At 41.5% G+C, this 24,315-nt stretch overlaps 1 protein-coding gene across 1 annotated transcript in view; it reads left to right on the forward strand.

The window, feature by feature from the left end:
• The window catches only part of RILPL2 (Rab interacting lysosomal protein like 2), a 154,832-nt gene that overhangs the window by 40,351 nt on the left and 90,166 nt on the right, over window positions 1-24,315 (forward strand). Inside the window, exon 3 of the mRNA XM_044068566.1 lies at window positions 5,497-5,619. Coding sequence (XP_043924501.1) covers window positions 5,497-5,619 — 123 coding nt within the window. The remainder of the gene's footprint in view (window positions 1-5,496; window positions 5,620-24,315) is intronic.

Genomic DNA, 24,315 nt, shown 5'->3' on the forward strand with positions numbered 1-24,315 from the left:
AAAAAAGTTTTTTAATTTTCTTCACTCTCTCTAGATATGCACAGCCAGCTCAGTTACTATCTGGACAGGACTAATTGCTTCAGGAAGTCTGATCAATTGCTTGTTAGCTTTGCTACAGGGGCAGAAGGCAAAGCCATCTCTAAGCAAACCATTTCCAGATGGATAGCACACTGCGTCAATTTCTGCTACAAGCAGCATGGTAAGCCTCCCCCTAAGGGGGTCAGGACACACTCCACCAGAGTATCCTCCACCTCTGCAGCTTTCCTCAGATAAGTCCCCAACAGGAGGCTCCCACCTGGACATCTATTCACAGTTTTACCAAGCATTACCACCTGCCTCTCTTCAAATCCAGGGCAGGGTTTGCCTTTGCAGTCTTGCAGGGCATCCTAGCCAGCCCATAGCTTTCTTGACTGCCACCACCCATTTCTTCAGCTTTGGGGATCTACCCAAATGTGATGACTGCAACAGTGAAACATGAACATAGTACAGTTGTATACACTTAGCATAAATATAGATGTTCAAGTGTATTCACTGTTGCAGTCCTAGTTTCCCTCCCTCCATCCCCCTTTTTTCTCTTTTTCCTTTTGTTACCTGTCTTCCTTGTTGTTCTCCTTTCCTTACTTTCCTTACAAGGGACGTATTGGTATTTATTTTCCACTGGTGGAGTTCTTCCACCAGAACCTGGCCTCCGACTTTGGGGACTCCTGACAGGTTAGGGAAGAAAAAACGATGTAATGTCATCGGCTGCCTTACTTTATACCACTGACGACCTGACATCAGTCCTCAAGCGACAGCAACCGATGAAGAAATACTAAGTCTCTGGTATTCGGGAAGGCCGAGGGCTACCCTGGCAGGGATAACCTAAATGTGATGACTGCAACAGTGAATACACTCGAACATTTAAATTTATAGTAAGTGTACACAACTGTACTTTCTTTTTAGTGCCAAAGAAAACATGGTACTGGAGACCAATTTTGGATCTCACCAACTTAAATAAGTCAGTTTGACTCACCAAGTTTCAGATGGTCACGGTTCAGTCCATTCTCCCTTTTTCTGGGCAAGGACGACTGGATGTGCTGGATAGACGTTCAGGATGCATACTATCACATAAACATGAACAGCTGATCCAGAAAGGAACTTGCATTTCTGTCTGGGAGCCAGTCATTACCAGTTCAGAATTCTGCCATTTGGCATCACCACAGCCCCCAGGTTGTTCACCAGATGTATGGCAGTAGTGGCAGCTCACTTGAAACTGCAAGGATTCCGGGTGTTTCCATATCTAGACGACTGGGTCATTACCGCCCCGACCAGGCATTATTTAATAAGGGCAAGAGATCAGGTTCTCCAAATGTGTTCTCATCTGGGGAGAACTCTAAACTACAAGTCTCAACTGGAATCAACTCAGGATTTGGAGGTCATGGGAGCAGCACTGTTCAACACAGTCATTGATGACTTCTCTGCCTCCCTCAAGAGTGCAAAGTGTAAGAACACAGGTCAGAAAAATAATCTTCAGTACCAAGAATTCAGCCCGCTTGGTCCTTCATGCTGTGGTATCAATGTCAGCAGCAGTAACACTAGTACTTTTAGCCAGATTTTACATGAGGATTCTACAGTGGATGCTAGAGACACAATGGTCGATACTTTATCAACCCAATGTCAGCTCTGATTCGAATCACTCACATATGCAAGGGACAGATCTCAGGTGGTGGATTCAATCAGATCAGGTTCTACAAGGCTATACATTCATTCCCCCTCAGCCCAAAGCCATAGTGACCACTGACGCTTCCCATTTGGGGTGGGGAGGTGGGGGACATTTTTTTGGAAAAATGGTCCAAGGCACTTGGTCTCTCAAAGAGGCTGATTTGATTATCAATGTCCTAGAGATGAGAGCAGTGCTTTTAGCACTGCAAGCTCTTCAGAATCCCTCTTCCTTCAGGGATAATTAAATTCAAACAGACAATATGTCAGCAGTTTGGTAAGTCAACAAACCAGGAGGGACCAGATCTTACCCCTTTTGTTGAAAAGCTCTCTGAGTGTGGCAATGGGTGATCTCATTCAAATGCTTTTTCATAGCAGCGCACATTCTGGGGAAGTTCAGTGTGACAGCAGACAAGTTGAGCAGGTGTATTCTTCTACCTCACGAGTGGTCTCTTACCAAGAATTTGATGGAAATGATTTTTCGTCAGTGGAGCCAACCTTGCTGCAACCTTTTTGCTTCTCCCCTAAACAACAAATGCAGCAGCTACTTTGCCCTAATCCCCTCACAGGGGGAATCGCTGAGGGATGCTTCACTTCATGATTAACCCTCAGTCTACTATACGCCAATCTACCAATACCTCTAATTCCAAATTTCCTACAGAAAGCTGCCATGTTGAAAAGCAAAGTCATCCTCATTGCACCCTTCTGGCATCAACAAATTTGGTTCTCCTTCCTTTGGCCTCACTTACTTCACCAACTTTGGATCCAATTCCAGACCTCCTGTCTCACCCAACAGGCATGATCCATCCAGACATATCAAACCTCAGGCTGACTGCCTGGCTTCTCCATTAACTTTAATAGCCAGGCAACCTATGCTTTCTTCTCCTGTCCAGCATATTTTCGCATAAGCCTTCAACATGTAAACTCTATTCCAGTAAAGGAAAAGATTTGTGTATCGGGCACATCAAAATCATTTTGAACCTTTTTCAACTCCTATACATAACATCCTTGAATATTTGGCCCTACCTTTTAAAGGAGCTAGTTCCTCAATCGTAAAAGTCCAGTTAACAACAATATCAAGCTTTCACATTGGTTTTGAAGGTTCCTCAGTAGCCTCTTATAAGCTGTACAGAGCTTTCTTGAGAGGCACTCTGCTTTTAAGACCTCCCTTTAAAGGCCCTTCTCCCCCATGGGACCTCAATCTGTTACTGCGGGCGCTTATACATTCCCCCTTTGAACCAGCAGCTAAGTGTGACTTGAAATGTCTTGGAAAACATTTTTTCTAGTAGCCATTACATCTGTTCGACAAATTTCAGAAATTCAGACATTGTCTTTAAAACCTCCATACTTTATTTTTCACAAGGATAGATTTGCATTACGACCCAATGCATCCTTTCTTCCCAAGGTGGGGTCAGAATCCACTATCAATCAGTCCATTAATTAGCCAGTTTTCTTCCCCAAATTTACTAACAACAGTGAATATGTGTTACATTTACTTGGATATTTACAGACAATTACGTTTTTACCTGCATAGAATAAGACATAAGAAAAACAGATCAGGTATTTCCTTTGTAGACTTTAAATTGGGAAAACCAATTGCCAGAGTAACCTTAGCTAGATGGCTAACTGATTTGCATATCATTTATTTATAATAAAAAAAAAAAAAAAAAAAATCATGTGTTGCATTACCACAACCAGTATAAGCTCATTCAACTAGATCCATGGCAACGTCTTCATTTTTTCTTTCCAGGATGTCCATAGACATACTGTATGTGCAGCAGCTACTTTGGCTACTCCCCATACCTTTGTTACTTATTACAAAATTGTATCTGATCTCCAGAGAGAGAGAGAGCATCTTTTGGTTCAGTTGTGCTCAGGAACATCCTTCCTTGAGTCCACCCAGGACTTTAGGTAGCTGCGGACTTTGATTCATCAGTTGAGGATAGAATGAAAATTTACATCAGGTAAAGAATTTGTGTACTTACCATAACATTCCATCTGTGTTGTTCATTTTCATTCTTCCTCATCTTCCCATTCACCAACCCCCATCCTTTGAAAACTTATGGAAGAATGAGCCTTTAGGGGGCATCATTGTCCTTTGTATTGAGCTCCAGATATAGTCTTTTTATGTACTGACTGCATACAATTTTTCACCTTCTTTATCTATGCATAGTAAATATTTCCTTTCTGGCAAAAATCCGCAAACAAGATCTGAGGTAACTTAAGATTGGTGGATTAGGGTAAGGGAGAAGCTCAAGAGTCTTTGGTTGCCACAAGCTTTAGCAACGGCAGAGTCTGATCTGAGGGATCGGATCTGAACCCATCAGGTCAGGAAGAATGAAAATGGATAACACCGATGGATTGTTGTGGCAAATGCATAACTTCTTTTTTTCCTTACCTTAACTTAATGGATTTATGAGTATATACACACACACACACACACACACACACACACACACACACACACACACACACACGTCTGTGTATGTGTAGGTTTGTGTATCATTCATTTGATCAAGTGTTCTAAATATTGTCAGTCTTTTTTTCTATTTTCTTTATTAGCACCCATTTTATTTCCTGCCATTTTTATCTAACTTGTCTTTATATTAGTGCTGTTTTTTTGCATGTTTAAAATGTTGGAGTTACATAGTGTTAAATACTGCCATCCTCTCTATGTGGGAGGGTGTGTGTGTGTGTGTGTGTGTGTGTGTGTGTGTGTGTGTGTGTGTGTGTGTGTGTGTGTGTGTGTGTGTATATACTGAGAGAGAGAGTGTGAGAGGAGGAGTGAGAGAAATATATGGGTATATGTAAACAGCCTTTCCCTTAAGAGAGCTATCGCATCTATTCCTTCCCAAAGAATTCTTCATTACTAAAAAGTTCTGACCATTGAGAAAATATTTGCAATAGAAACATACTGAATGATTCTGGAGACTGTCGGGGCAGCAGAGTGATGCAGTGTTTAGCAATATTGCCTCCTAAAGCTTAGTCCTCCAGTTTGGTTCTCAGCTGGGATACTTTTATTAGAGGATGCTCCCTTGTAGCCATGTTGGGTTTTGCTATGTGCTTTGGTTTTGTCACATCCCAATGATGTGTTGTAGATAAATTCCAGTCCTTCATGTTGTCTCTGGATGCGGGTGTGTGTGTGTGTGTGTGTGTGTGTGTGTGTGTGTGTGTGTGTGTGTGTGTGTGTGTGTGTGTGTGTGTGTGTGTGTGTGCGTGTGCATCCTGTGATGGGCTTCCACTGTGTCATGTGTAAGTCCCCACTGAATCTCCAACTGGGTAAAGTGGAAAACAAGAGAATGGGTGAACGAATGAATGCTGCCAAAGATCAGGGCCTTGGAAGAGAGGCACAATTGTTAGCTTATAGAATGCTTTTCAGTTCAGGTGACAAAAAGGAGATTAGTAGGATAAGCAGTTTTATAGATGAGCTCCTTTTATTGTCCATGGCAGGAGAATGCAGCAATATGGCCCTATGGATGTATGAATGCTGAGAGCATAGTGATGGAGCTAACTTCTATTGTCAGGTAACTCCAATACTGTCTTGCAGCTGCTATTTTTGTTCCAAACACACAGAGGTATGGTGACTGCTTCACATAACTGTACTTTTTTTATTCAGTGCTCTAGTTTAAAAACAAAAAGTGTTGTATTGATGCAGGCAAAAGTTGTTTGCAGACAATTTAGCCTAGTTTTCATTAAGATGCAGTCACTGTGTTTGTCTTCTTTGCAGTAACCTTTGTGTCATTCTTGCTTTCAGCACTTTTACAAAAATGATTCACGTTGTTGTTAATTTATTTTTAGTGGGATTATTCCTACTGCAGAACAACAAGTTGTAGAAATTGAAACTGAACCAGCTGTACCCACCATTCCGAGCACTGCAGAAACAAACAGAAACAATGAAAATATTCCTATAATAAAAAGATTGTAAGTACCAGATAGCTTTGTTTTTGTGTAACATCTGAAAACTTCAGTGATTTAGTTTGGCATGTAACAGTGAGGATTAATGATATAAGCTGCTAATGAGCTTCACCCTCTAGTTTAGAGTTTGAATTCCTCAGCATTCGTTTGACTGGTTTATGCTGCAGATCAAGTCACATAACCAGGCAGTGCCCTTGGGTCAGATCTGAAAAGGAACTTGTGTCTAGTGAGTTTACCTGTTAACAGACAGTTAAGCATAAATAATTGGGATTTAGTGTGCATATTTTCCTCACTATTACCATGGACACCTACAGCAAATTTATAGATGACTAGCAGTAGTGTATTACACATCCATCTGAAATCTGAATCCCATAGTCCGCTGTCTGCTGTGGAACCGTACAGATTTTGATATTTAGAAGGTGCATTCATTTTTTTTGCTTTGCTCCCTGAATGGGCTATGTATGTATGCTTGCAGCACAGATTCCTTGTGATGAGCTGGGCTTCAACAGGAGTTAGTGGAGTTCTGTATGTAATCATCACTTTAACAGTAGGAGTTTGATATAACTTTTATTTCTGGATTCTTAACTTCTCGATCTGCAAACCTGGCAAGGCTTGCCAGCCTAATTCTAAAACCATCCTAGAAGTAGGCACCATTTTCCCCTGCCATTCATTCATTGAGTACCTGGAATGTCATTCAAGTACAGCATTGGATCTAGCTGGATCCTCTGCTCCAGAGATGCATTCTTCTGATCTTTTGATTTTAGTTTTGTGTGTTCTGATCAGAGTGCCTTCTTTGGTGCCATTGGTTCCAACATTGTCTTTCTAAGCTTTTGAGAGGATCTTAGCCCATAACTTGACCATGGAAAGGGGATGTTTCTGATATCTTAGCCCCCCCCCCCCAAAAAAAAGAAAACTATACAGTGTATCTGTAACTATCAGCACTTATCTTTCCTCTAAAGGACAGCCCGGTTCTGATGGCCTCCATCATTCCCTTCCTCAACGGACCTAAAACACGTCTGACTCTTCAACTCTGCCCCCACCTAAAGTGCACAGAAAGTATAAGTGCAAAAGGACTTCCCTCAAGAGTCTGTCACCGAGAACACTGAGCTTAATGAATGCAAAGGATCCCTTAGAACTCCCCTGAGGACACTACTTTTGAGATTTAATGAAGTTATAGAGACAAAGAAGGAATTTGCTCGATACCCCTTCCCCAGATGAGGAGGCATTTTTTTCTGGCTCTCATAGCCGGCCCTTGTACTTCTGGGGTGGTCCCTCCTCCTGATCCCCTTATTGATGTGGTCTCTGCTGAATGTTTTGTGAGATCTTGATGAAGTTGAACTGATCACTCTTTGACGAGATAGTGTTTGTTCCTCCCAAAGATCATCCTCATTGCTGTAAATGACCTTGTGTTGATACAATCATGATTGCATCAGCCACCAAAAAAGAGCTGTCGGTGGAGAACTGCACAAGCCATTTTCTCAGAGCTCCCATCTGTTTGGTGCCCTCACCACACTTTGAACTGGTCCTGAGTTAATCCTGCTCCATCCTTGGCAGACAAGATATTTATTTTATTGTTTTGCACTTCGATTAACTGTTGGAGTGCTACTGCTTTATTTTTACATTATTTGTTGATTTTGTCTTTATCAATCTAAAGGTCCATAATACTTGAAATTACCTTCTTAAGGTACTTTTAAGTTATTTTGTTGCAACATTGCACTCACAAGCAATCTTAGTGCTGTTACTTCAAGAGGCTAGCAATGCCAGAAGATTTAAGATCTTTGCTTGGAAGTGTTTGCATAGATATTTTTTTTATACCCCAAGTAGACTCCAAAGAATTTTTCCTCAGGTAGACAGCAGAGGTTGGAGGTGTAATGGGGAAGAAATAAGTAATTGGGAACATATTTTCTGGGAGAACATATTTTCTGAGAGTGTAATGAGTTAGCAGACTTTACAGATTTTGTGTAGACTACTCTGTCAGAGTTACTGGGTGAACAAATTGGTGCAATTAAGGAAATGATTTTTTTTGAGCTATGGCACAGAATCGGAATTGCTTAGACATAGTAAGGCCTTGCTGAGTCTAATCATGGTGTCTGCCAAAATAGCAATTGCTAGAAAATGGAAATTAGTCTAAGCCAACTGTACCAGAAGTGCTAAATATAATAACAGAGGTAAAACTGGAATTGAGATCTTTAGAAAAAGTAGGAGGAAATTACATAGAAAAAAATGGGAATTGTGGGCACAATACATACAGAGGAGAAATGAGTTTTTAAAAAGGCAGGATTTGAATGAATCATGTAATGTTTGACTGAAAATGACTGAATAGATCATATAAGTGATGTATGATTGCAACTAAAATTGTCGGGATGATTTGTTTTCATTTATACAAATGTATGATTGCCTGTGTCTTAACTGATAATTTACAAAAAATATTCCGTTTTTAAAAAAGAGGTTAGCAATCCCCTTGTGCAGAACAAATGCCCAGAAAGTAAATTTTATCTGTAACACTTTCCTTAGAACTGAAACCTGTAACTTAGTGTGGTTAAAACAAATCCATTGTGTAGAGACAAGTTTAGAGCAGCTAGTTTGCAGATTAAACAACACTACTATCAAATCTTACCACAATCTAACCTACTCTAGTGCCAAATCCCAGAGACCACTCAAGGAGACCTCTGTATAACCCAGTCCACGATCTGAAGTAGCCCATCCAAGTACAGGTCTGGGCAACATGGATATGCAATTTCCAAATGTCTCATATGTCTCTGTAGCCAGCTTGGTAAATATGGGCATCCTCAGACAATGCAGCAATTGTGTTTGTGTTCACAGACAACCATTTAATCCTTAAAGAAGCAAACAAAGCATGTGAGGGATTGTTTGGTGGTTGGCATAATGGTTAAGGTATTTACCTCATAGACACAAGTTACAGGGTTTGATTCTCACCTTTGAAGGGAAATTGGCTATGCTTAAAATTGCCTACAAGGACAACTAACATAGTATTACCTATGAGATACACATACAGTTTTTCACTGGAGGCAAATATCTTGTATACAAACTTGGTTGTCAATAACTCATACACTTGACATCTACCACACATAGTGCCCACCACACACACACAAACCAGCTTATCCTGAGGCACTAAAAAGCAATCTTAAACCTGAAAAGATCTCCTAAGCCTATAAATGACAATGGATATCCTCAGCAATGCCAAACATCAGACCCAAGCTTACACCCATTGGAACCCCAAGAGAAAAGCCCATAAGGCAAGCAAACTCATTACCCAGGAGTCTTTTGTTATAAGGGACTCCACTGTATAGGTTCATAGGACGATACTAGGTTATTGGCCTGGAGGCCCTTATAAGCCTAGCCAAGAATTTTGCTCATGTTCTCACAAAATCAGCACCCGTTTCCCCTGTCCTGCAGGGACAAAGGTGGGATCCCAGGGGTGTATTTTCTGTTTCCCATCCAGCTGTCCAGGTTCCTCTTAAAGAGGGCTAATGAGGTACTCTGCTTGACATGGAGAGAGATTCTATTCCACAGATGGGGGGGGAGTCTTTGGGACATAAATCTGTCTTGATGTATTTTATTTAATGGGAGTTGTTTTTTCTCTTCCTTTTTATCTATGGTGTGAAGAAGCACGAATTGGTGTGAAAGTGCTTACCTTTTATTAAATCATGGATTTATCTGAGATTTTTACAGCTGTGGCGTGGTGTTTTCATCTTTTATTCAGATTTGCATTTTGTTGGTTTACACCACACTTGCCCTTGGGAGTGTTGCCCTTTTGATATAAATCTACCCCACCAACAAGTTCTGTTAGTGTCATAGACCGGGTTGAGGCCTTGCGTGTGGGTTATACAAGTGGAGTTTGACTTACGGATATGCAGCAACTCCATCAAGGCTGTGTCTGAGATGGCCTTGTATGCCAAACACAGGACACCTATGAGCAGTCTGTACAAGACTGAGTACAGGGACAGGGCTTTTAGCCTGTCTGTATAGGATAAGTGTTTGAGACCCTGGATTTTCCTGGTCAGGAACATCTGTCATCGCTCCAGCTGCTGCATGTGCTTGACAAGGTACATGCCGAAGGCGACATTGTACTCTATAATGGGTCTGATAAGGGAGGAGCACAAGGATGTTATGACCTCCTTGTTTCTGGATGAAATACCCTCACTTATGAAGTGGGCCATGTAGAAAGCCTTCCGTACAACGGAGGCAATGTGGTGGTCAAAAGTCAGGTTGCGATCAACCTGGGTGCCCAAGTCCCTCACGACTGATTGTGTGCTCAGTACATTGTTATTAATGTGATAATTAGTGGGGACACCGTTTTCCCCAAAGGAGATAATGATGCATGTCTTGGCATTCAGTTTGATGCCATGCTTCTGGCACCAGTCAGTTTGGGTAAGGCCCTCTTGGAGGATGTTCACATCACTAGGGAAATTTAAGACCGCGCAAAGTTTGCAGTCATTTGCAGACTTGGATGGTCACAGAACACTAGATGTTATGTTGTTCTTCTTGCCTTCATTCTTACTGGATGGGGTCGGAGCTGATCCTCAGCTCTGACTCTGCCGAATACATTAGCTCAAAGTCTTTCACTTGGCTCATGGCGGAATACCTATCCCATCATGTATTGGAGCAATCCCCAGATCTCGTTTGCCACTTGACGAGTTTGGATGCTCTCTCCTTGGCCATGGCTGAGTGTTTTCAAATTTACTATTGATGGTTGTTTTTTCATCAAAATCTTATTAGAGTTGCTTTAGATCCTAGTCTTAGACAGTTCATCTTTCCTACAGTATTCCATGTACCTTTTTTATTGCCTGTTGTGTTGTTGTTTGTTGGCCGTCATTTTTTCTACAAGGCCCTATCCTGTCCCTGTCAAATTTTCATTAGTAGTAGTTTGTGTGTATATTGCTTTTAGCTTGTTTGAGTTGTAGAACTAAATGTAAACCCGTTTAAGTTAGAGGGTTTGTTGTCGTGTGTTCCCCTTTAGCTCAGCTTGGTCCGTTTAAGTTAGAGCCTAGCACCCGTTTAACTTGGAGGGTAGAGCTGCGTTTTCCCTGTAGTGGTTTTTCTCTGTGTTTGTCTTTAGGGTGTTTATAGTGTTAGTACTACTTACTGCTGTTCAAAATCTTTTGGTGTACAATATGTCTAAAGAGTCCAGAGATAAGGAACCCAAGCTCTCTGGGTTCAAGAAATGCCAACAGTGCTGGCAGAAAATGTCTATAACTGATGGGCACAGTGTGTGCGTGTACTGTTTAGGGGCTATTCACCTTCAGGAATCTTGCAGTTTTTATCACTCCTTCAGCTCTCGAGTGTTGCATGAGAGGAAAAACAAATTGATTTTAAGAGGTTTATTAAAGCCTACTTTTGATGAAGCTTTACAAACTGCTTCAATATTGAAGTCCCCAACTACTAGTGACAAATTGAAAAAACTTTCCTCTTCATCCTGTTCCTCGGCTCATTCCGAGCCACCAAAGAAAATTGTTAAACTTACTAAAAATGTATCTCCTCTGCTCCACCACCTTCAGAACTGAGGGAGAGAGTTGGTGCAGACAAATCAAGTCTATCAGTTCCAAAGTCTTCGGAACCGATAAAGATTACTTCTCGGAGCAGGTCCGTTGAATTAGAACTGGTTTCTCCGACCTTGAGATCCCCTATTCTTCAAAGGTCTTGATCTCCTACACTCTCATCCAGGTCTTCTAGGAGCTTATCAGATGATTATGTGGACAGGGTGGTGCACAGGCTTTTGAAGTTGATGGCGCTGGCTAAATTGTTTTCAGCTCCAACCGCACCAGTCTCTGAGACATCCAAGATGACTACATCCACTGTTCCTCCTCCGAGCCAAGCTGGATCTTCGGAGATGGAATGCCAGATACCTCTTGCGGTAGACCCTTCGGTTCTGAGACCCCTTCGGGACTCTTTGGAACCGTTACCTGCTCTGACACTATCGGTGCTGTCCGGAGTGTCTAGGAGCTGTAATTCTCCAGTCAGCTCCGGGGGGGGGACTGTCGGACCCGAATTTCTTTGTTTCCGAGTCTACCCCTCAGTGCATCAGAGCAGGTGAGCTCAGCTGCTACATCAGCCTCAGAGCCAGTCTCCTTGGGGCTGGGGATTTCCTCTGTTTCCTCAGAACCGGAGGTGTCCTTGGAACTGGGGGGATGGGCCTTCGGAGTGATGAGGAGTGTGCTGTCCCCACCTACAGCGCTCTACTCAAGGATACTGGCATTCTTTCCCCTCAAGCACCGGCGTCTGCTTTGGCACCATCCCATCCACAGGGCAGCAGAGATTCAGGGTGTCTGGAAGTCACATTGGGTGAGCCCCACTCTTCTGAGACCTCCCCAGACTACCTGTCTGAGGAGTCTCCTCGGAAGAGAACATGCAAGAGGAAGCATATAGACTCCCCTGATGAGTCCATCACTTCAGACACTGACCTCAATGAGGCAGAAGGGTCCACACAGTCATCCTCTGAAGATGTCTCTTTCTCAGATATCCTAGAGATCCTAAAACAGGGAGGCGGTTGGAAGCCCATTAACCCTTCTGATGAGGAGTCAGTATACCTGAAGGCCTTCGGATCTCAACCTTCAGCCTTCTGGGTGTCTCAGCCTTTCGATGAGCTTCTGGATTTGGTTAGCCGAAAGGCATGGGAGTCACCAGTCACTATGGAGCCAGTCCCTCAGAGGCCAAATAAGTTCCTTTCAGCCCCTTCGGATAAGGATTTCCTTTCAAAAGGTGTACCTGTAGATGCTATGGTGGTAGCAGCAGCCACCAAGAAGGAACTCTGAGACATTCTCGTCTGTCCATCCACCGAATAAGGATTCCTGAACAATAGACAGATATAGGAAGCTTTTTTTTTCTCGTCATTGACTTTCACCCTCAGATCTCTGCACTATCTTACACATTTTACAAGACTTCAAAGAGATCTCCTGAAGGAGATGCTCTCCAAGGTTCATTAGCTGTGGGGGGTCTCAGAAAAAGTGACCTCTCAGCTATCTACCGTAAATTCAATAGTCAACTCCTCCATGAGACTGATCTCCTATGCAGCCAATGGGGCAAGTAGAGCTGCGGGTTCAGGAGTTTCCCTTAGGAGACACTCCTGGATGCATTTGTGTAAGTTTGCAGAACCTTTCAAGTCTACCTTTACCAATGCCCCTTTTGATGGTTCCTCACTCTTTGGACCTAAAGTCAAAGACATACTCACCAGATGAGAGCAGGAAAGAAAAACTCTCCCTGCTGTTTGAGTATGTTTTTCCGTACCTTCAGGACCTTATCCTAAAGACAATAACCACAGTTTCAAGGATAGTGTGCCCAAAAAAGCTAAAATCAAATAAAGAAAGGCACACAAGTGGAGATACAGCACAATGTATTCAAAAAAGGCTTTATTCCACACAATAGTAAACACCAATAAAATGGAAGAGTCGTTTTCATCCAAACCAAGTCAGACTTCATCAGATAACACACATCAAGCTGACGAGTTCCTTTTAAAAGTAAATTCAAAAGGTTTCATCCAATCATATGAACCCAAGTTAATCAGACCACATACTGAGTAGGTAAAACCCCATAGTTCCTTTAAAATATTTCTTGTAAGATGTCAAAAGCTTTCACAAATACATTCACTAGGGTTGCTCATATTTTGAACATACCTTAAAACCTCTTGAGCAATTATAAAAATAATATACAAATAAGTGACTTAGTCAAAAAGTGACTCAGTAAAAAAGTTTTACGTAGAAACATTTTGGTTGAAAAATATAATAGTTTAAAACAGTATGTAAATACTACCATCTTAATGGCTAAAAGATAAACCACATCCAAAAAATACATTGTGTAAGTTTATGATGGACTGAATGTCAATATGAGACATAAAAAAAGCATAAAATTCTGTAACCATATAACACCAATACCTAACTATTGTAGTAAATCTACATAAAAGCACAATAAATAGTTTTTTTACAGTGCAATACTAATTTAGCATAATTTGATGTTGGTGCACATTTTAACCAATAGAGCAGCCAAACTGTGATTTTACAACCGAAGTTTTAAAAGAGGGGCAATGCTGATATACTCGTTGAGCCCAGGTGGTCTCCCAGAATCAAGGGTGACCTGCCAAAAAAGTTCCTGGTACTCAAGGTGAGCCTCCCAAGGGCCACCCCTAATGTCCATAGGAACTTGCTCAACCACAAAGAATACAAAATATAAAAAATACAAAATTAGCACCAGCACAAGTCAAGGTGTGCTTATACAAGGCATTTTTCTCATTAGATCTCTTGATGTCGTAGTAGTAGTGCTCATATGTACGTTTCTTCAATCTAAGCTCCATTTTCCGTATGTAAAATGCCTGGCATGATGAGCAGGAAGCCAAATAAACAACTCTGTTGGCATTGCAGTTGGAAAAAGCACGACTAATGACATCTCTTCCCCCTACTTTGAATGTGTACTTTGTCACAGTCAACAGTATGCACACACTGTGCACAAGCACCACACTTAAAGGTACCAAATTTCTTACGTTTAGTCTCTGACAGGTGTATGCGAGTCAAAGAGGTCCTTAAGGTTCCTGCCCTTCCTATACACAAAGTTCAAGGGTTCTTTTCCCAAGGTAGTCAAATCAGTGAAATTAAGGAATTGCTCCCATTCCCTATTGATGTGTCTTACAAGAGGGGCATTACCCTCAAAATCCATGGGAATAATCCTGTTAATCAGTTTACCCACTGGTTTAATAGTTGGGGTCTCTAGTGGGCCCCTTCCTAACAAGGGAAAATAGAGATCTGTTCTTTTGGATAGTACCCCCCCTAAGTTTTTTCACCAAATGCTGGGGGTATCCCCTTTCGTAAAAAAATCTTTCCAGTGTATCACATTCAAGTTCAAAGTCATCATTGTTAGAAGTCAAACAGCTCACCCTCATTAACTGCCCCTTAACAATTCCTATTTTTTGATGTAAAGAGTGTGCACTATTAAAATGCAAGTACGAATTGGAGAAGGTCTCTTTACGATAAACAGTGGACTTAAGTCCTTGGTCAAGCTTATGAATACTCACATCAAGGTACTCCATTCTATCATAGGCAACCTTGTGGGTAAATGCCAAGAAATTAGTGGTGTTACCATGAAAGTCCATGAATCTCACAAGTTGGTCCTCAGTACCTGTCCAAAAAAGACAGATGTCATCCAAAAACCTCCTGTAAAAGGACCAACATTCCCAAAACTCAAAACCCAACACAGACCAACTTTGCCACCATGATAGGACAATGTTGGCATAGGTGGGCGCACAGTGGGCTCCCATTGCCACGCCTGTAACCTGTTGGAAAAATTCACCAGCAAAAAAAAGGAAATTGTTTTTCAACACAGTCTCCATCAAACATAATATCACATGTAAGTGGTGAGAACTAACACCCTTCTCTACCAAGGCTTCTTCCAGCCATTCTAGACCTATCTCATGGGGAATAACCGAGAAGAGATCCTTAATGTCAGTAGTGACAAACAACATACTCTCAGTGTTTGTTTAAATTGTGATCAGTACACCTGAGAAATTCCCACAAATCTTTAAGGATCTCATTCTCAGTTCCCCACACAGCTTTAAGTGTTGGATCTACATATTTGGCCAGAGGGGCAGTTTTGGAGCCTTCAGCTGAGACAGTGGGTCTCAAGGGGGTGGGGTTGATGTGGTCCTTGTGGACCTTGGGGATACCAAAAATGCTGAGTACCATAGGCCTAGTGTTGACAGGATAATTGTGTGTCTCAAATCAATAAGCCCTTCAAGTAATAAATCCTTAAGTAATAATTCAATCTTCCAATGGGCAATATTGATTTCATTCCTTGACATACCAGTGTAAGTACAGGTGTCACCCAAAAGGTCCAACATTTTAGCCTCATAATTAAGTCCATAATAACCGTACCCCCCCCCCTTTTGTCAGGTTTCATAACCCATGTGTTTTTGACTCTCCTCAAATGCTCAGCAGTAGCCGATTCCTCTCCACTAAGGTTAAAACTGCATTTGTGTGTAGGCATTGTGGTTCTAAGTTCCCTTTCAACAACAGCCTCAAAATTGGCCAACTGGGGGTGCAAAGGAGGGTTAAACACATTTCTCCTAGGCTTGTCGCACTTAACAGAACCACTGGTGTTATTAAATGTCAGTTCTAAGTTGATCTTGCGTACAAAAGTTTTAAGATCCAAAATTAATTTTCTCAAGTCACACTTTCTGTTAGGTACAAAATTAAAACCTTTTGAAAAAAGGTTAAAGTGCTTAACAGTAAGATTGATGTTACTGTAGTTGAAAATATGGTAACCTCCATAAGTGTTTAAAGCCGTCAACTGTAACAGTGTGTGAGAGAGAATCAGAACCTGCCTTTTCTACGACCACCCCCCACCCCCGTTTCCCTCCACAAAAGGAGTGGTTGTGGTTGTAGTAGTGTAAATTTTGATTCCCAAGTCTCTCAGACCTCTGGGAAATCTGCTGCCCCTGGGAGTCTTCTTCATCTATGGGTTCACGTAGATGGTCATCATTCAAAGGGTAGTCTATGTAAAAGCCCCCACTGTCTGTGTGCACCATATTTTTACACCTATTTGATGTAGGGTAACATTTTTTGTCCCTGTATTCTAAAATGTCCCTGTTTAACTTCTTAATTTTTCTTTTGACCGCCAATGAACATTTCTTGTCCACATCCCCCAGAATATTGTAGTATTTTAGTTTTTCAGCCTCAATAGTAAACATCAAGTCACTCATGGCATGTTTATTCAAATTCTCTATCTGTGAGTTTGTTACCCATAGTAATCTCATTCTGTCTAATAATAAGTTTAACAACATCCAAACCACATTAGTTAAACACTTCAATTAGTTCATCAAAAATGTCAGAACCTGTATTGATGTTATTTGGAAATTTATATAACCTTAACCCTTTGGGGACAATGCCTCTGTTAAGGCATTCCTTTAAATAATCATTATCAATGCATAACATTTTAAACTTTGGTAGTAAATCAGATAGTCTGCTTAAACACTTATGATAACTTTCCCCTTCCCCAACAGACTCAACCACAGATTCGATTGTGTCAAATACATATCTGATATTTAACTAGCTTTTAAAGTCTCTGTTATTTACAGCCGAAGCTGTATTATTGATAGATAAAGTCACCTTTGTTTTGTACTGCTCGTCCATTGCCTCCATCCAGAACGCCACCAGATCCAGCTTTGACACCAGCAAAAACGGCACCAGAAAAAGAAAGGTTTGAACTTCCCAAGCCACGACCAGGTTGTATTTGGCTATGGGAGACAATACTGCCCAAATTGGTTCGCCCCTCATTGTCACCGTCACATAGGGAAGTTGCAGGAGGTGATGCACTTCATTACCCTTCCTGGTTACATGGAGTAGATCCACCAGATCACAAACCAGCCAACGAATGGCCGATAGGAGTTAACAGTTCCACCAGTTGGGACAGCTGGCCTATAAGCCTTCTGTTTTCCCCTACATCATCGTTTCTTTCTCCCAAAAGTGGAGGTGAGGATTCATTACTCTCCATACCTTGTACCAAAGCCAATAACCACAGTTTCAAGGATAGTGTGCCCAAAAAAGCCAAAATCAAATGAAGAAAGGCACATTAATTGGAGAGACAGCACAATGTATTCAAAAGAGACTTTATTCCACACAATAATATACGCCAATAAAATGGAAGACTCGTTTTTGTCCAAACCAAGTCAGACTTCATCAGATAACACACATCAAACTGACATGTTCCTTTTAAAAGTAAATTCAAAAAGTTTCATCCAGTCATATGAACCCAATTAAGTTAATCAGACCACATACTGAGTAGGTAAAACCCCATAGTTCCTTTAAAATGTTTCTTGTAAGATGTCAAAAGTTTTCACAAATACATTCACTAGAGTTGCTCATATTTTGAACATACCCTAAAACCTTTTGAACAATTATAAAAATAAAAATAATACACAAATAAGTGACTCGGTTAAAAAATGACTTGGTAAAAAAGGTTTATGTAGAAACATTTTGTTTGAAAAATGTAAATACTACCATCTAGTGCCCAAAAGGTAAACCACATCCAAAAAATACATAAAGTGCAAGTTTGATGGACTAACTGAATGTCAGTATGAGACATAAAAAAGCATAAAATGGTGTAACCATATAACACCAATACCTAACTATTGTAGTAAATCTACATGAAAGCACAATAAATACTTTTTTTTTTACAGTGCAATACTAATTTAGTATAATTTGATGTTGGTGCACATTTTAACCAATAGGTTATAAAATCACAGTTTAGCTGCTCAAAGTTTCAAGAGGGATAATGCTGATATACTCGTTGAGCCCAGGTGGTCTCCCAGAATCAAGGGTAACCTGCCAAAAAAGTTCCTGGTACTCAAGGTGAGCCTCCCAAGGGCCACCCCTAATGTCCATAGGAACTTGCTCAACCACAACGAATACAAAATTAGCACCAACACAAGTCAAGGTGTGCTTATACAAGGCATTTTTCTCATTAGATGTCCTGATGTCATAGTAGTGCTCATATATACACTTCCTCAATCTACGCTTCGTTTTCCCTATGTAAAATGCCTGGCATAGTAAGCAGGAAGCCAAATAAACAACTCCATTGGTATTGCAGTTGGAAAAAGCACTACTAATGACATCTCTCCCCCTACTTTGAATGTGTACTTTGTCACTGTCAACAATATGCACACACTATGCACAAGCACCACATTTGAAGGTACCAATTTTTTTTTACGTTTAGTCTCTCTAACAGGTGCATGTGAATGAAACGGGTCCTTGAGGTTCCTGCCCTTCCTATATACAAAGTTCAAGGGTTCTTTTCCCAAGGTAGTGAAATCAGTGAAATGAAGTAATTTCTCCCATTTCCTATTGATAGTGTGTCTTACAAGAGGGGCATTACCCCCAAACTCCATGGGAAAAATCTTATTAATCAGTTTACTACCATCCATTAGTTTAATAGTTGGGGTCTGTAGTGGGCCCCTCCCTAACAAGGGAAAATAGAGATCCGTTGTTGCTGGTGCTAATTTTGTATTCTTGTGGTTGAGCAAGTTCCTATGGACATTGGGGGTGACCCTTGGGAGTCTCGCCTTGAGTACCGGGAACTTTTTTTCCAGGTCATCCTTGATTCTGGGAGACCACCTGGGCTCAACACGTATATCAGCATTGCTCCTGTTTTAAAACTTAGAGCAGCTAAACTGTGATTTTATAACCTATTGGTTAAAATGTGCACCAACATCAAATTATGCTAAATTAGTATTGCACTGTAAAAAAAATTATTTATTGTGCTTTTATGTAGATTTACTACAATAGTTGGGTATTGGTGTTATATGGTTATAGCATTTTATGCTTTTTTATGTCTCAGACTAATATCATAAACTTATACTTTATGTATTTTTTGGATGTGGTTTATCTTTTTGCCACTAGATGGTAGTATTTACATACTGTTTTAAACTTATATTTTTCACACAAAATGTTTCTACATGAAACTTTTTTACGGAGTCATTTTTTCACCAAGTCACTTATTTGTATATTATTTTTATAATTGTTCAAGAGATGTTAAGGTATGCTCAAAATATGAGCAACACTAGTGAATGTATTTGTGAAAACTTTTGACATCTTACAAGAAACATTTTAAAGGAAGTATGGAGTTTTACCTACTCAGTATGTGGTCTGATTAACTTAATTAACAGGGTTCATATGATTGGATGAAACTTTTTGAATTTACTTTTAAAAGGAACTTGTCAGTTTGATGTGTGTTATCTGATGAAGTCTGACTTGGTTTGAACAAAAACGACTCTTACATTTTATTGGCGTAATATTATTGTGTGGAATAAAGACTTTTTTGAATACATTGTGCTGTCTCTCCACTTGTGTCTTTCTTCATTTGACCTTATCCTAAAGGTCAGAAGAGTGGGAAAATGTGGTTCAAAAGATCCCAGAGAGCTTTTCAAGACGCGCGAGGTGAACCCTTCCTCAGGGGCAGAGGGAGTGTCAATAATGGCAGACATCGCCCACGAGGCGGGGGGGGGGCCGCAAAACCAGGGTGACCGCGATTCCTTTCACGGCCAACCTCATCAGTGCTCCTGAAAGGAGGGGCCCGCCTGCTCTTCGCTGGAGGCAGTCGGGGGGGGGGGGGGTTAACTTTGTACTCAGAAGCCTGGCAAGATATCACAAAAGACAAGTGGATACAAAGTATAATATCCAGAGGTTACTGCATTCCCTTATGCCACCCCATTCTACAGATCAGAAGAATCCCAGATGTTCCACCCAGTCAGAGAGGGAACAAGCAACCATAGAAATTCAAAAGTTGCTAAACAAGAGAGTCATCCAAAAAGTCCCCACAGACCAAATAGGATTTGGAACTTACTCAAGATTCCTTTTAGTACCAAAAAGAACAGGGGAATGGAGACCCATTTTGGATCTCGGCAAGTTAAACGAATACGTAAAGAAGTCCAAGTTCCGGATGGTGACACTGTAGTCAGTTCTTCCCTTTTTAGGGAAAAATGATTGGATGTGCTCTGTAGACCTCCAAGATGCGTATTACCATATAAAGATGGACAGAGCATCAAGGAGTCACCTACACTTCCAGCTGGGAGCCAGTCATTATCAGTTTTGAGCTGTGCCCTTTGGTCTCACTACAGCCCCACAGAGTGTTCACCAAATGCATGGCAGTAGTAACGGCTCACCTGAGACGCCTGGAATTCCAGGTGGTTCCATACCTGGACGACTGGCTCCTAACTGCCACCACCAAGCATCTACTTCTACAGGCCTGGGACACTACACTGGAAATTTGTGCTCAGTTAGACACAGCAGTGAATTTTCAAAAATCTGCCTTGTCAACGTATTACATTCATAGGTGCAGATCTAGACAACATTTCCATGATGGCTCGTCTTCCACCCGACAGAGTTACTGTCCTCAGACAACAAATAGTCGACCTACTTTCCAAGAACAAGGTAAAAGCGAAAGTAGTTCTAACACTCCTTGGGACCATGGCTTCAACCATAACTCTAGTCCCTCTAGTCAGGATGTACATGAGCATCCTTCAGTGGCTTCTGTTTGCTCAATGGTCTCTACAAGAGCTTCCTGTGTCCCATCAGATAAGGATAACAGATTCATGCAAGAGAGATCTTCTGTGGTGGCTTCAGTCCAATCATGTGACCATCAAGACCCTTTGTACCACAACAAGCTGTTGCTACTGTGACCACAGATGCTTCCCAGATAGGATGGGGAGGGCATTATCTGGGAAGAACAGTCCAAGGCACATGGCAAGAACACGAGGCTCAGTTGCACATCAGTGTTCTAGAGATGAGAGCACTGCTTCTGGTTTTGCAGGCACTTCAGGACTCTCTCTCCTGCTAGGAACAATTGCAATCCAGTCAGACAACATGTCGGTAGTCTGGTACATAAACAAGGAGTAACCAGATCATACCCCCTTTGTCAAGAAGTGCTGAGAGTATGGCAATGGGCAGTTTTTTCCCCAACGTTTTCTGGCAGCAAAGCATATCCCGGGGGAATTCAACGTGATTGTGGACAAGCTCACCAGGGTGATTTTGATGCCTCATGAGTGGTCTCTGAAACAGAACATCGTGGACAAGATTTTCCGAACTTGGGGCAAGCATTGCTGTGATCTGTTTGCAATCCCCCTGAATACCAAATGCAGCAGCTACTTTGCCCTAATCCCCCAGTGGGGGAGACGCAGAGAGATGCACTTGTCCATGATTGGCCCTCGGGACTACTATATGCCTTTCCTCCCTTTCCCCTAATATCCAAAGTCATTCAGAAGGCCAAAGCCTTGGGAAGCAGGCTAATTTTCATTGCCCCATACTGGCCTCATCAGATTTGGTTCCCCTTCCTCTAGCTTCATTTCAGGAGAAGCTGTGGGGACCTAGTTCCTGACCTTCTGACTCGTATGTCAGGAGCTCTTCATCCTTCTCTCCAAACCCTCAGTTTGACAGCTTGGCTACTCCACTTCCAAACATAGTCAGGCTTCAAAATTTTACTCCAGCAGTTAAACACATTTTGGTCTCTTCTCATAATACTTCAACCAGAAAATTATATTCCAACAAATGGAAGAGGTTCTCCTACTGGGCAAGGGCGAGAGATATATTTGTTCAATTTTAGAATTTCTGGCAGAACTTTTCCAGCAAGCTACGTTGCAGCTACAATCAAAGTCCAATTGGCTAAAATTTCAAATTATCACATCGGTGAATGCACTCCTAATCTAATGTCACACAGAGGCTGTGTAAAGCATTTTTAAAATGAACTTGTTTTTTGAGACCTCCCATAAAAGAACCTCTCTCACCTTGAGACCTAAATTTTGTTCTTACTTATCTAACTTTACCCCCATTTTAACCTGCTTCTTCATGAGATCTAAAATTTCTCTCTTGGAAGACCATCTTGTTAGTGGCTATTAACATCTGCACGAAGAGTCTTAGAGTTGCAAGCTCTATCAATTAAGCTGCCATACCTAATTTTCCATAGGGATGGAGTATCTTTGAGGACCAATCCATCTATTGTACCAAAAGTATGCTCACAAACCAATCTGAACAATCTATTGAACTCCCAGTTTTCTTTCCTAATCATACCAACAAGGCAGAATACAAACTACATCAGTTGGTTGTACACAGACAACTGAGATTTTATCTACATAGAACCAAAGACTTTAGGAGAACAGACCAGCTATTTATTTCCTTCTCTCAAGCAAAGCAAGACAAGCCAGTCTCAAAAGTTACACTTTCAAATTGGCATTCCAGTTGTATTAACTTTATATACACCTCAAACAATAGAAGTTTACCTTTCAAAGTTAAAGGGCATTCAACTAGAGCACTAGCAACATCCTCTGCTTACCAAGCCAGATGGTCCAGTATTTATGCAGCTGCTACATGGGCTAGGCCCCATATATTTAGTAGCCTATATAACAGCCGCTGTGGTGCAGTGGTAGCGTTGTCTCCTCACAGCAAGAGGTTCTCCTGTTTGATTCTTGACTGGAATGCCTTCTGTGTGGAGTCTGCATGTCCTCCCTGTGGTCAAGTGACATTCGAAAGACATGCGTGAATGGGCATGCCTTCGTTGAAGGTTGGGCGTCGAGCTGGCACCTCGGCACCGTAAAAATCTACTGCCAATCATTAGCGGACCAGAGTTCCACTGTGGCGACCCCTAACTGGGAAAAGCCAAAAGAAGAACAGCAACAAAGTAAATTTAGCCTCCAGGGACAGAGCTTCTTATGGGTCCACATTGCTGAAAGGTGTACTCCTGTGAGCCACCCAGGAAGATGGTGCTAGGGACGCTGTCTCATCCAGTAAGAATGAAGGCGAGAAGGACAACATAACATAAAGAAGTTATGTACCTACCATATGTTTTGATATAGATATATATATATATATATATATATATATATATATATATATATATATATATATATATATATATATTTTTTTTTTTCCCATGTTATGTGGGAAATATATACATAGATTTTATGACTAGCAGCAAACAAGATGTGGGGATTGCTCCAATGCATGATGGGATAGGTAGTCAGCCACAAGCCAAGTGAAAGACTTCGAGCTAATGTATTCGGCCAAGTCTGTTCTGAAACCATCCAGTAAGAAAGAAGGGCGAGAAGGACAACAAACATGGAACATTATGGTAGGTACATAACTTCTTTTTTTGGCTTACACCTCAGAAAATTATATCCCAAACAGAAGCCCCAAGGCCGATCCTTGGGGTACGCTGCTCATTATGGGTCTGTGACTAGAGGTGGCTTCTCCTTTTTTGACTGAATGGGTTTCTGTCAGTGAGCCAGTTAGCTATCCATCTGGTAACATACAGGTTGATGCCTATCTTGGAGAGTTTACCTATTATGCTTGAGTGATGAATAGTGTCGAAGGCTTTGGCTAGGTCGAGGTAGGAGGTGTGCACCGTCTTCCCCTCGTCCATGGCTTTGACTGTTTCAAAGAAGTCGACCAAGTTTAACTGGCATGATATCCCTTTGACAAAACCAAACTGGGTGGGTTCAAGCGTTTGGAGGTTGCCAGTGTTCTTGTTTATAAGGTCCATGGTAATGCATTCTGTGGCCTTGCAGATCCGGCTAGTCAGGCTGATGGGCCTATAACTGCCTGGGTCAGTGGACACTCCACCTTTGTATAGAGGTATGATGCACAGATGCCCTACTCACCAGACTGAACAAGGAGGAGATAACCATTGGTTAATTTTCTGGAGCAAGGATCTGCTACGTTATGCACTCACTCTGCTCACGACACCACAGGTACCAGTATGATTCTGTCAGAGTCCATGTGGGTGTAAGTGACCTGAGAAGTACTTCCCTGGACTGTATGAAGAGAGACATTGTTTGTCTCTTTGAATATGTGTCTCAGGCAGATATGTGCCTTGCATTGAGCAGTATTTTCCCTTCACCAAGGATGATGCCACAGTACGAACAAAAGATGATTGATTTTAATAATTGGCTTTGTTTCTGATATCTTTCTAGGGGATTCAGTATTTGTCAGCATGGGTGGACATTGTTAGCAAACCTTGTTGCTTTGCGAAGGATGGTCTGCACCTTTCTTCCAAATATTGGCTAAAGCTTTATCCACCCCTTAGATTCTTTTTTAGGCAATGCCAAATTGACAAACCTACCCACATAGCAAATAAAACCCAAAGTAACCTAAAGGCATTACTGCTCAATGCTAGGAGCCTAAACAAGAAACTCCACACCTTACAAACTGTCCTCAC

This window comes from Protopterus annectens, chromosome 4.part0 (genome assembly GCF_019279795.1).
Source record: "Protopterus annectens isolate FY-2018-M chromosome 4.part0, PAN1.0, whole genome shotgun sequence".
In the NCBI taxonomy this organism is placed as follows: domain Eukaryota; kingdom Metazoa; phylum Chordata; order Ceratodontiformes; family Protopteridae; genus Protopterus; species Protopterus annectens.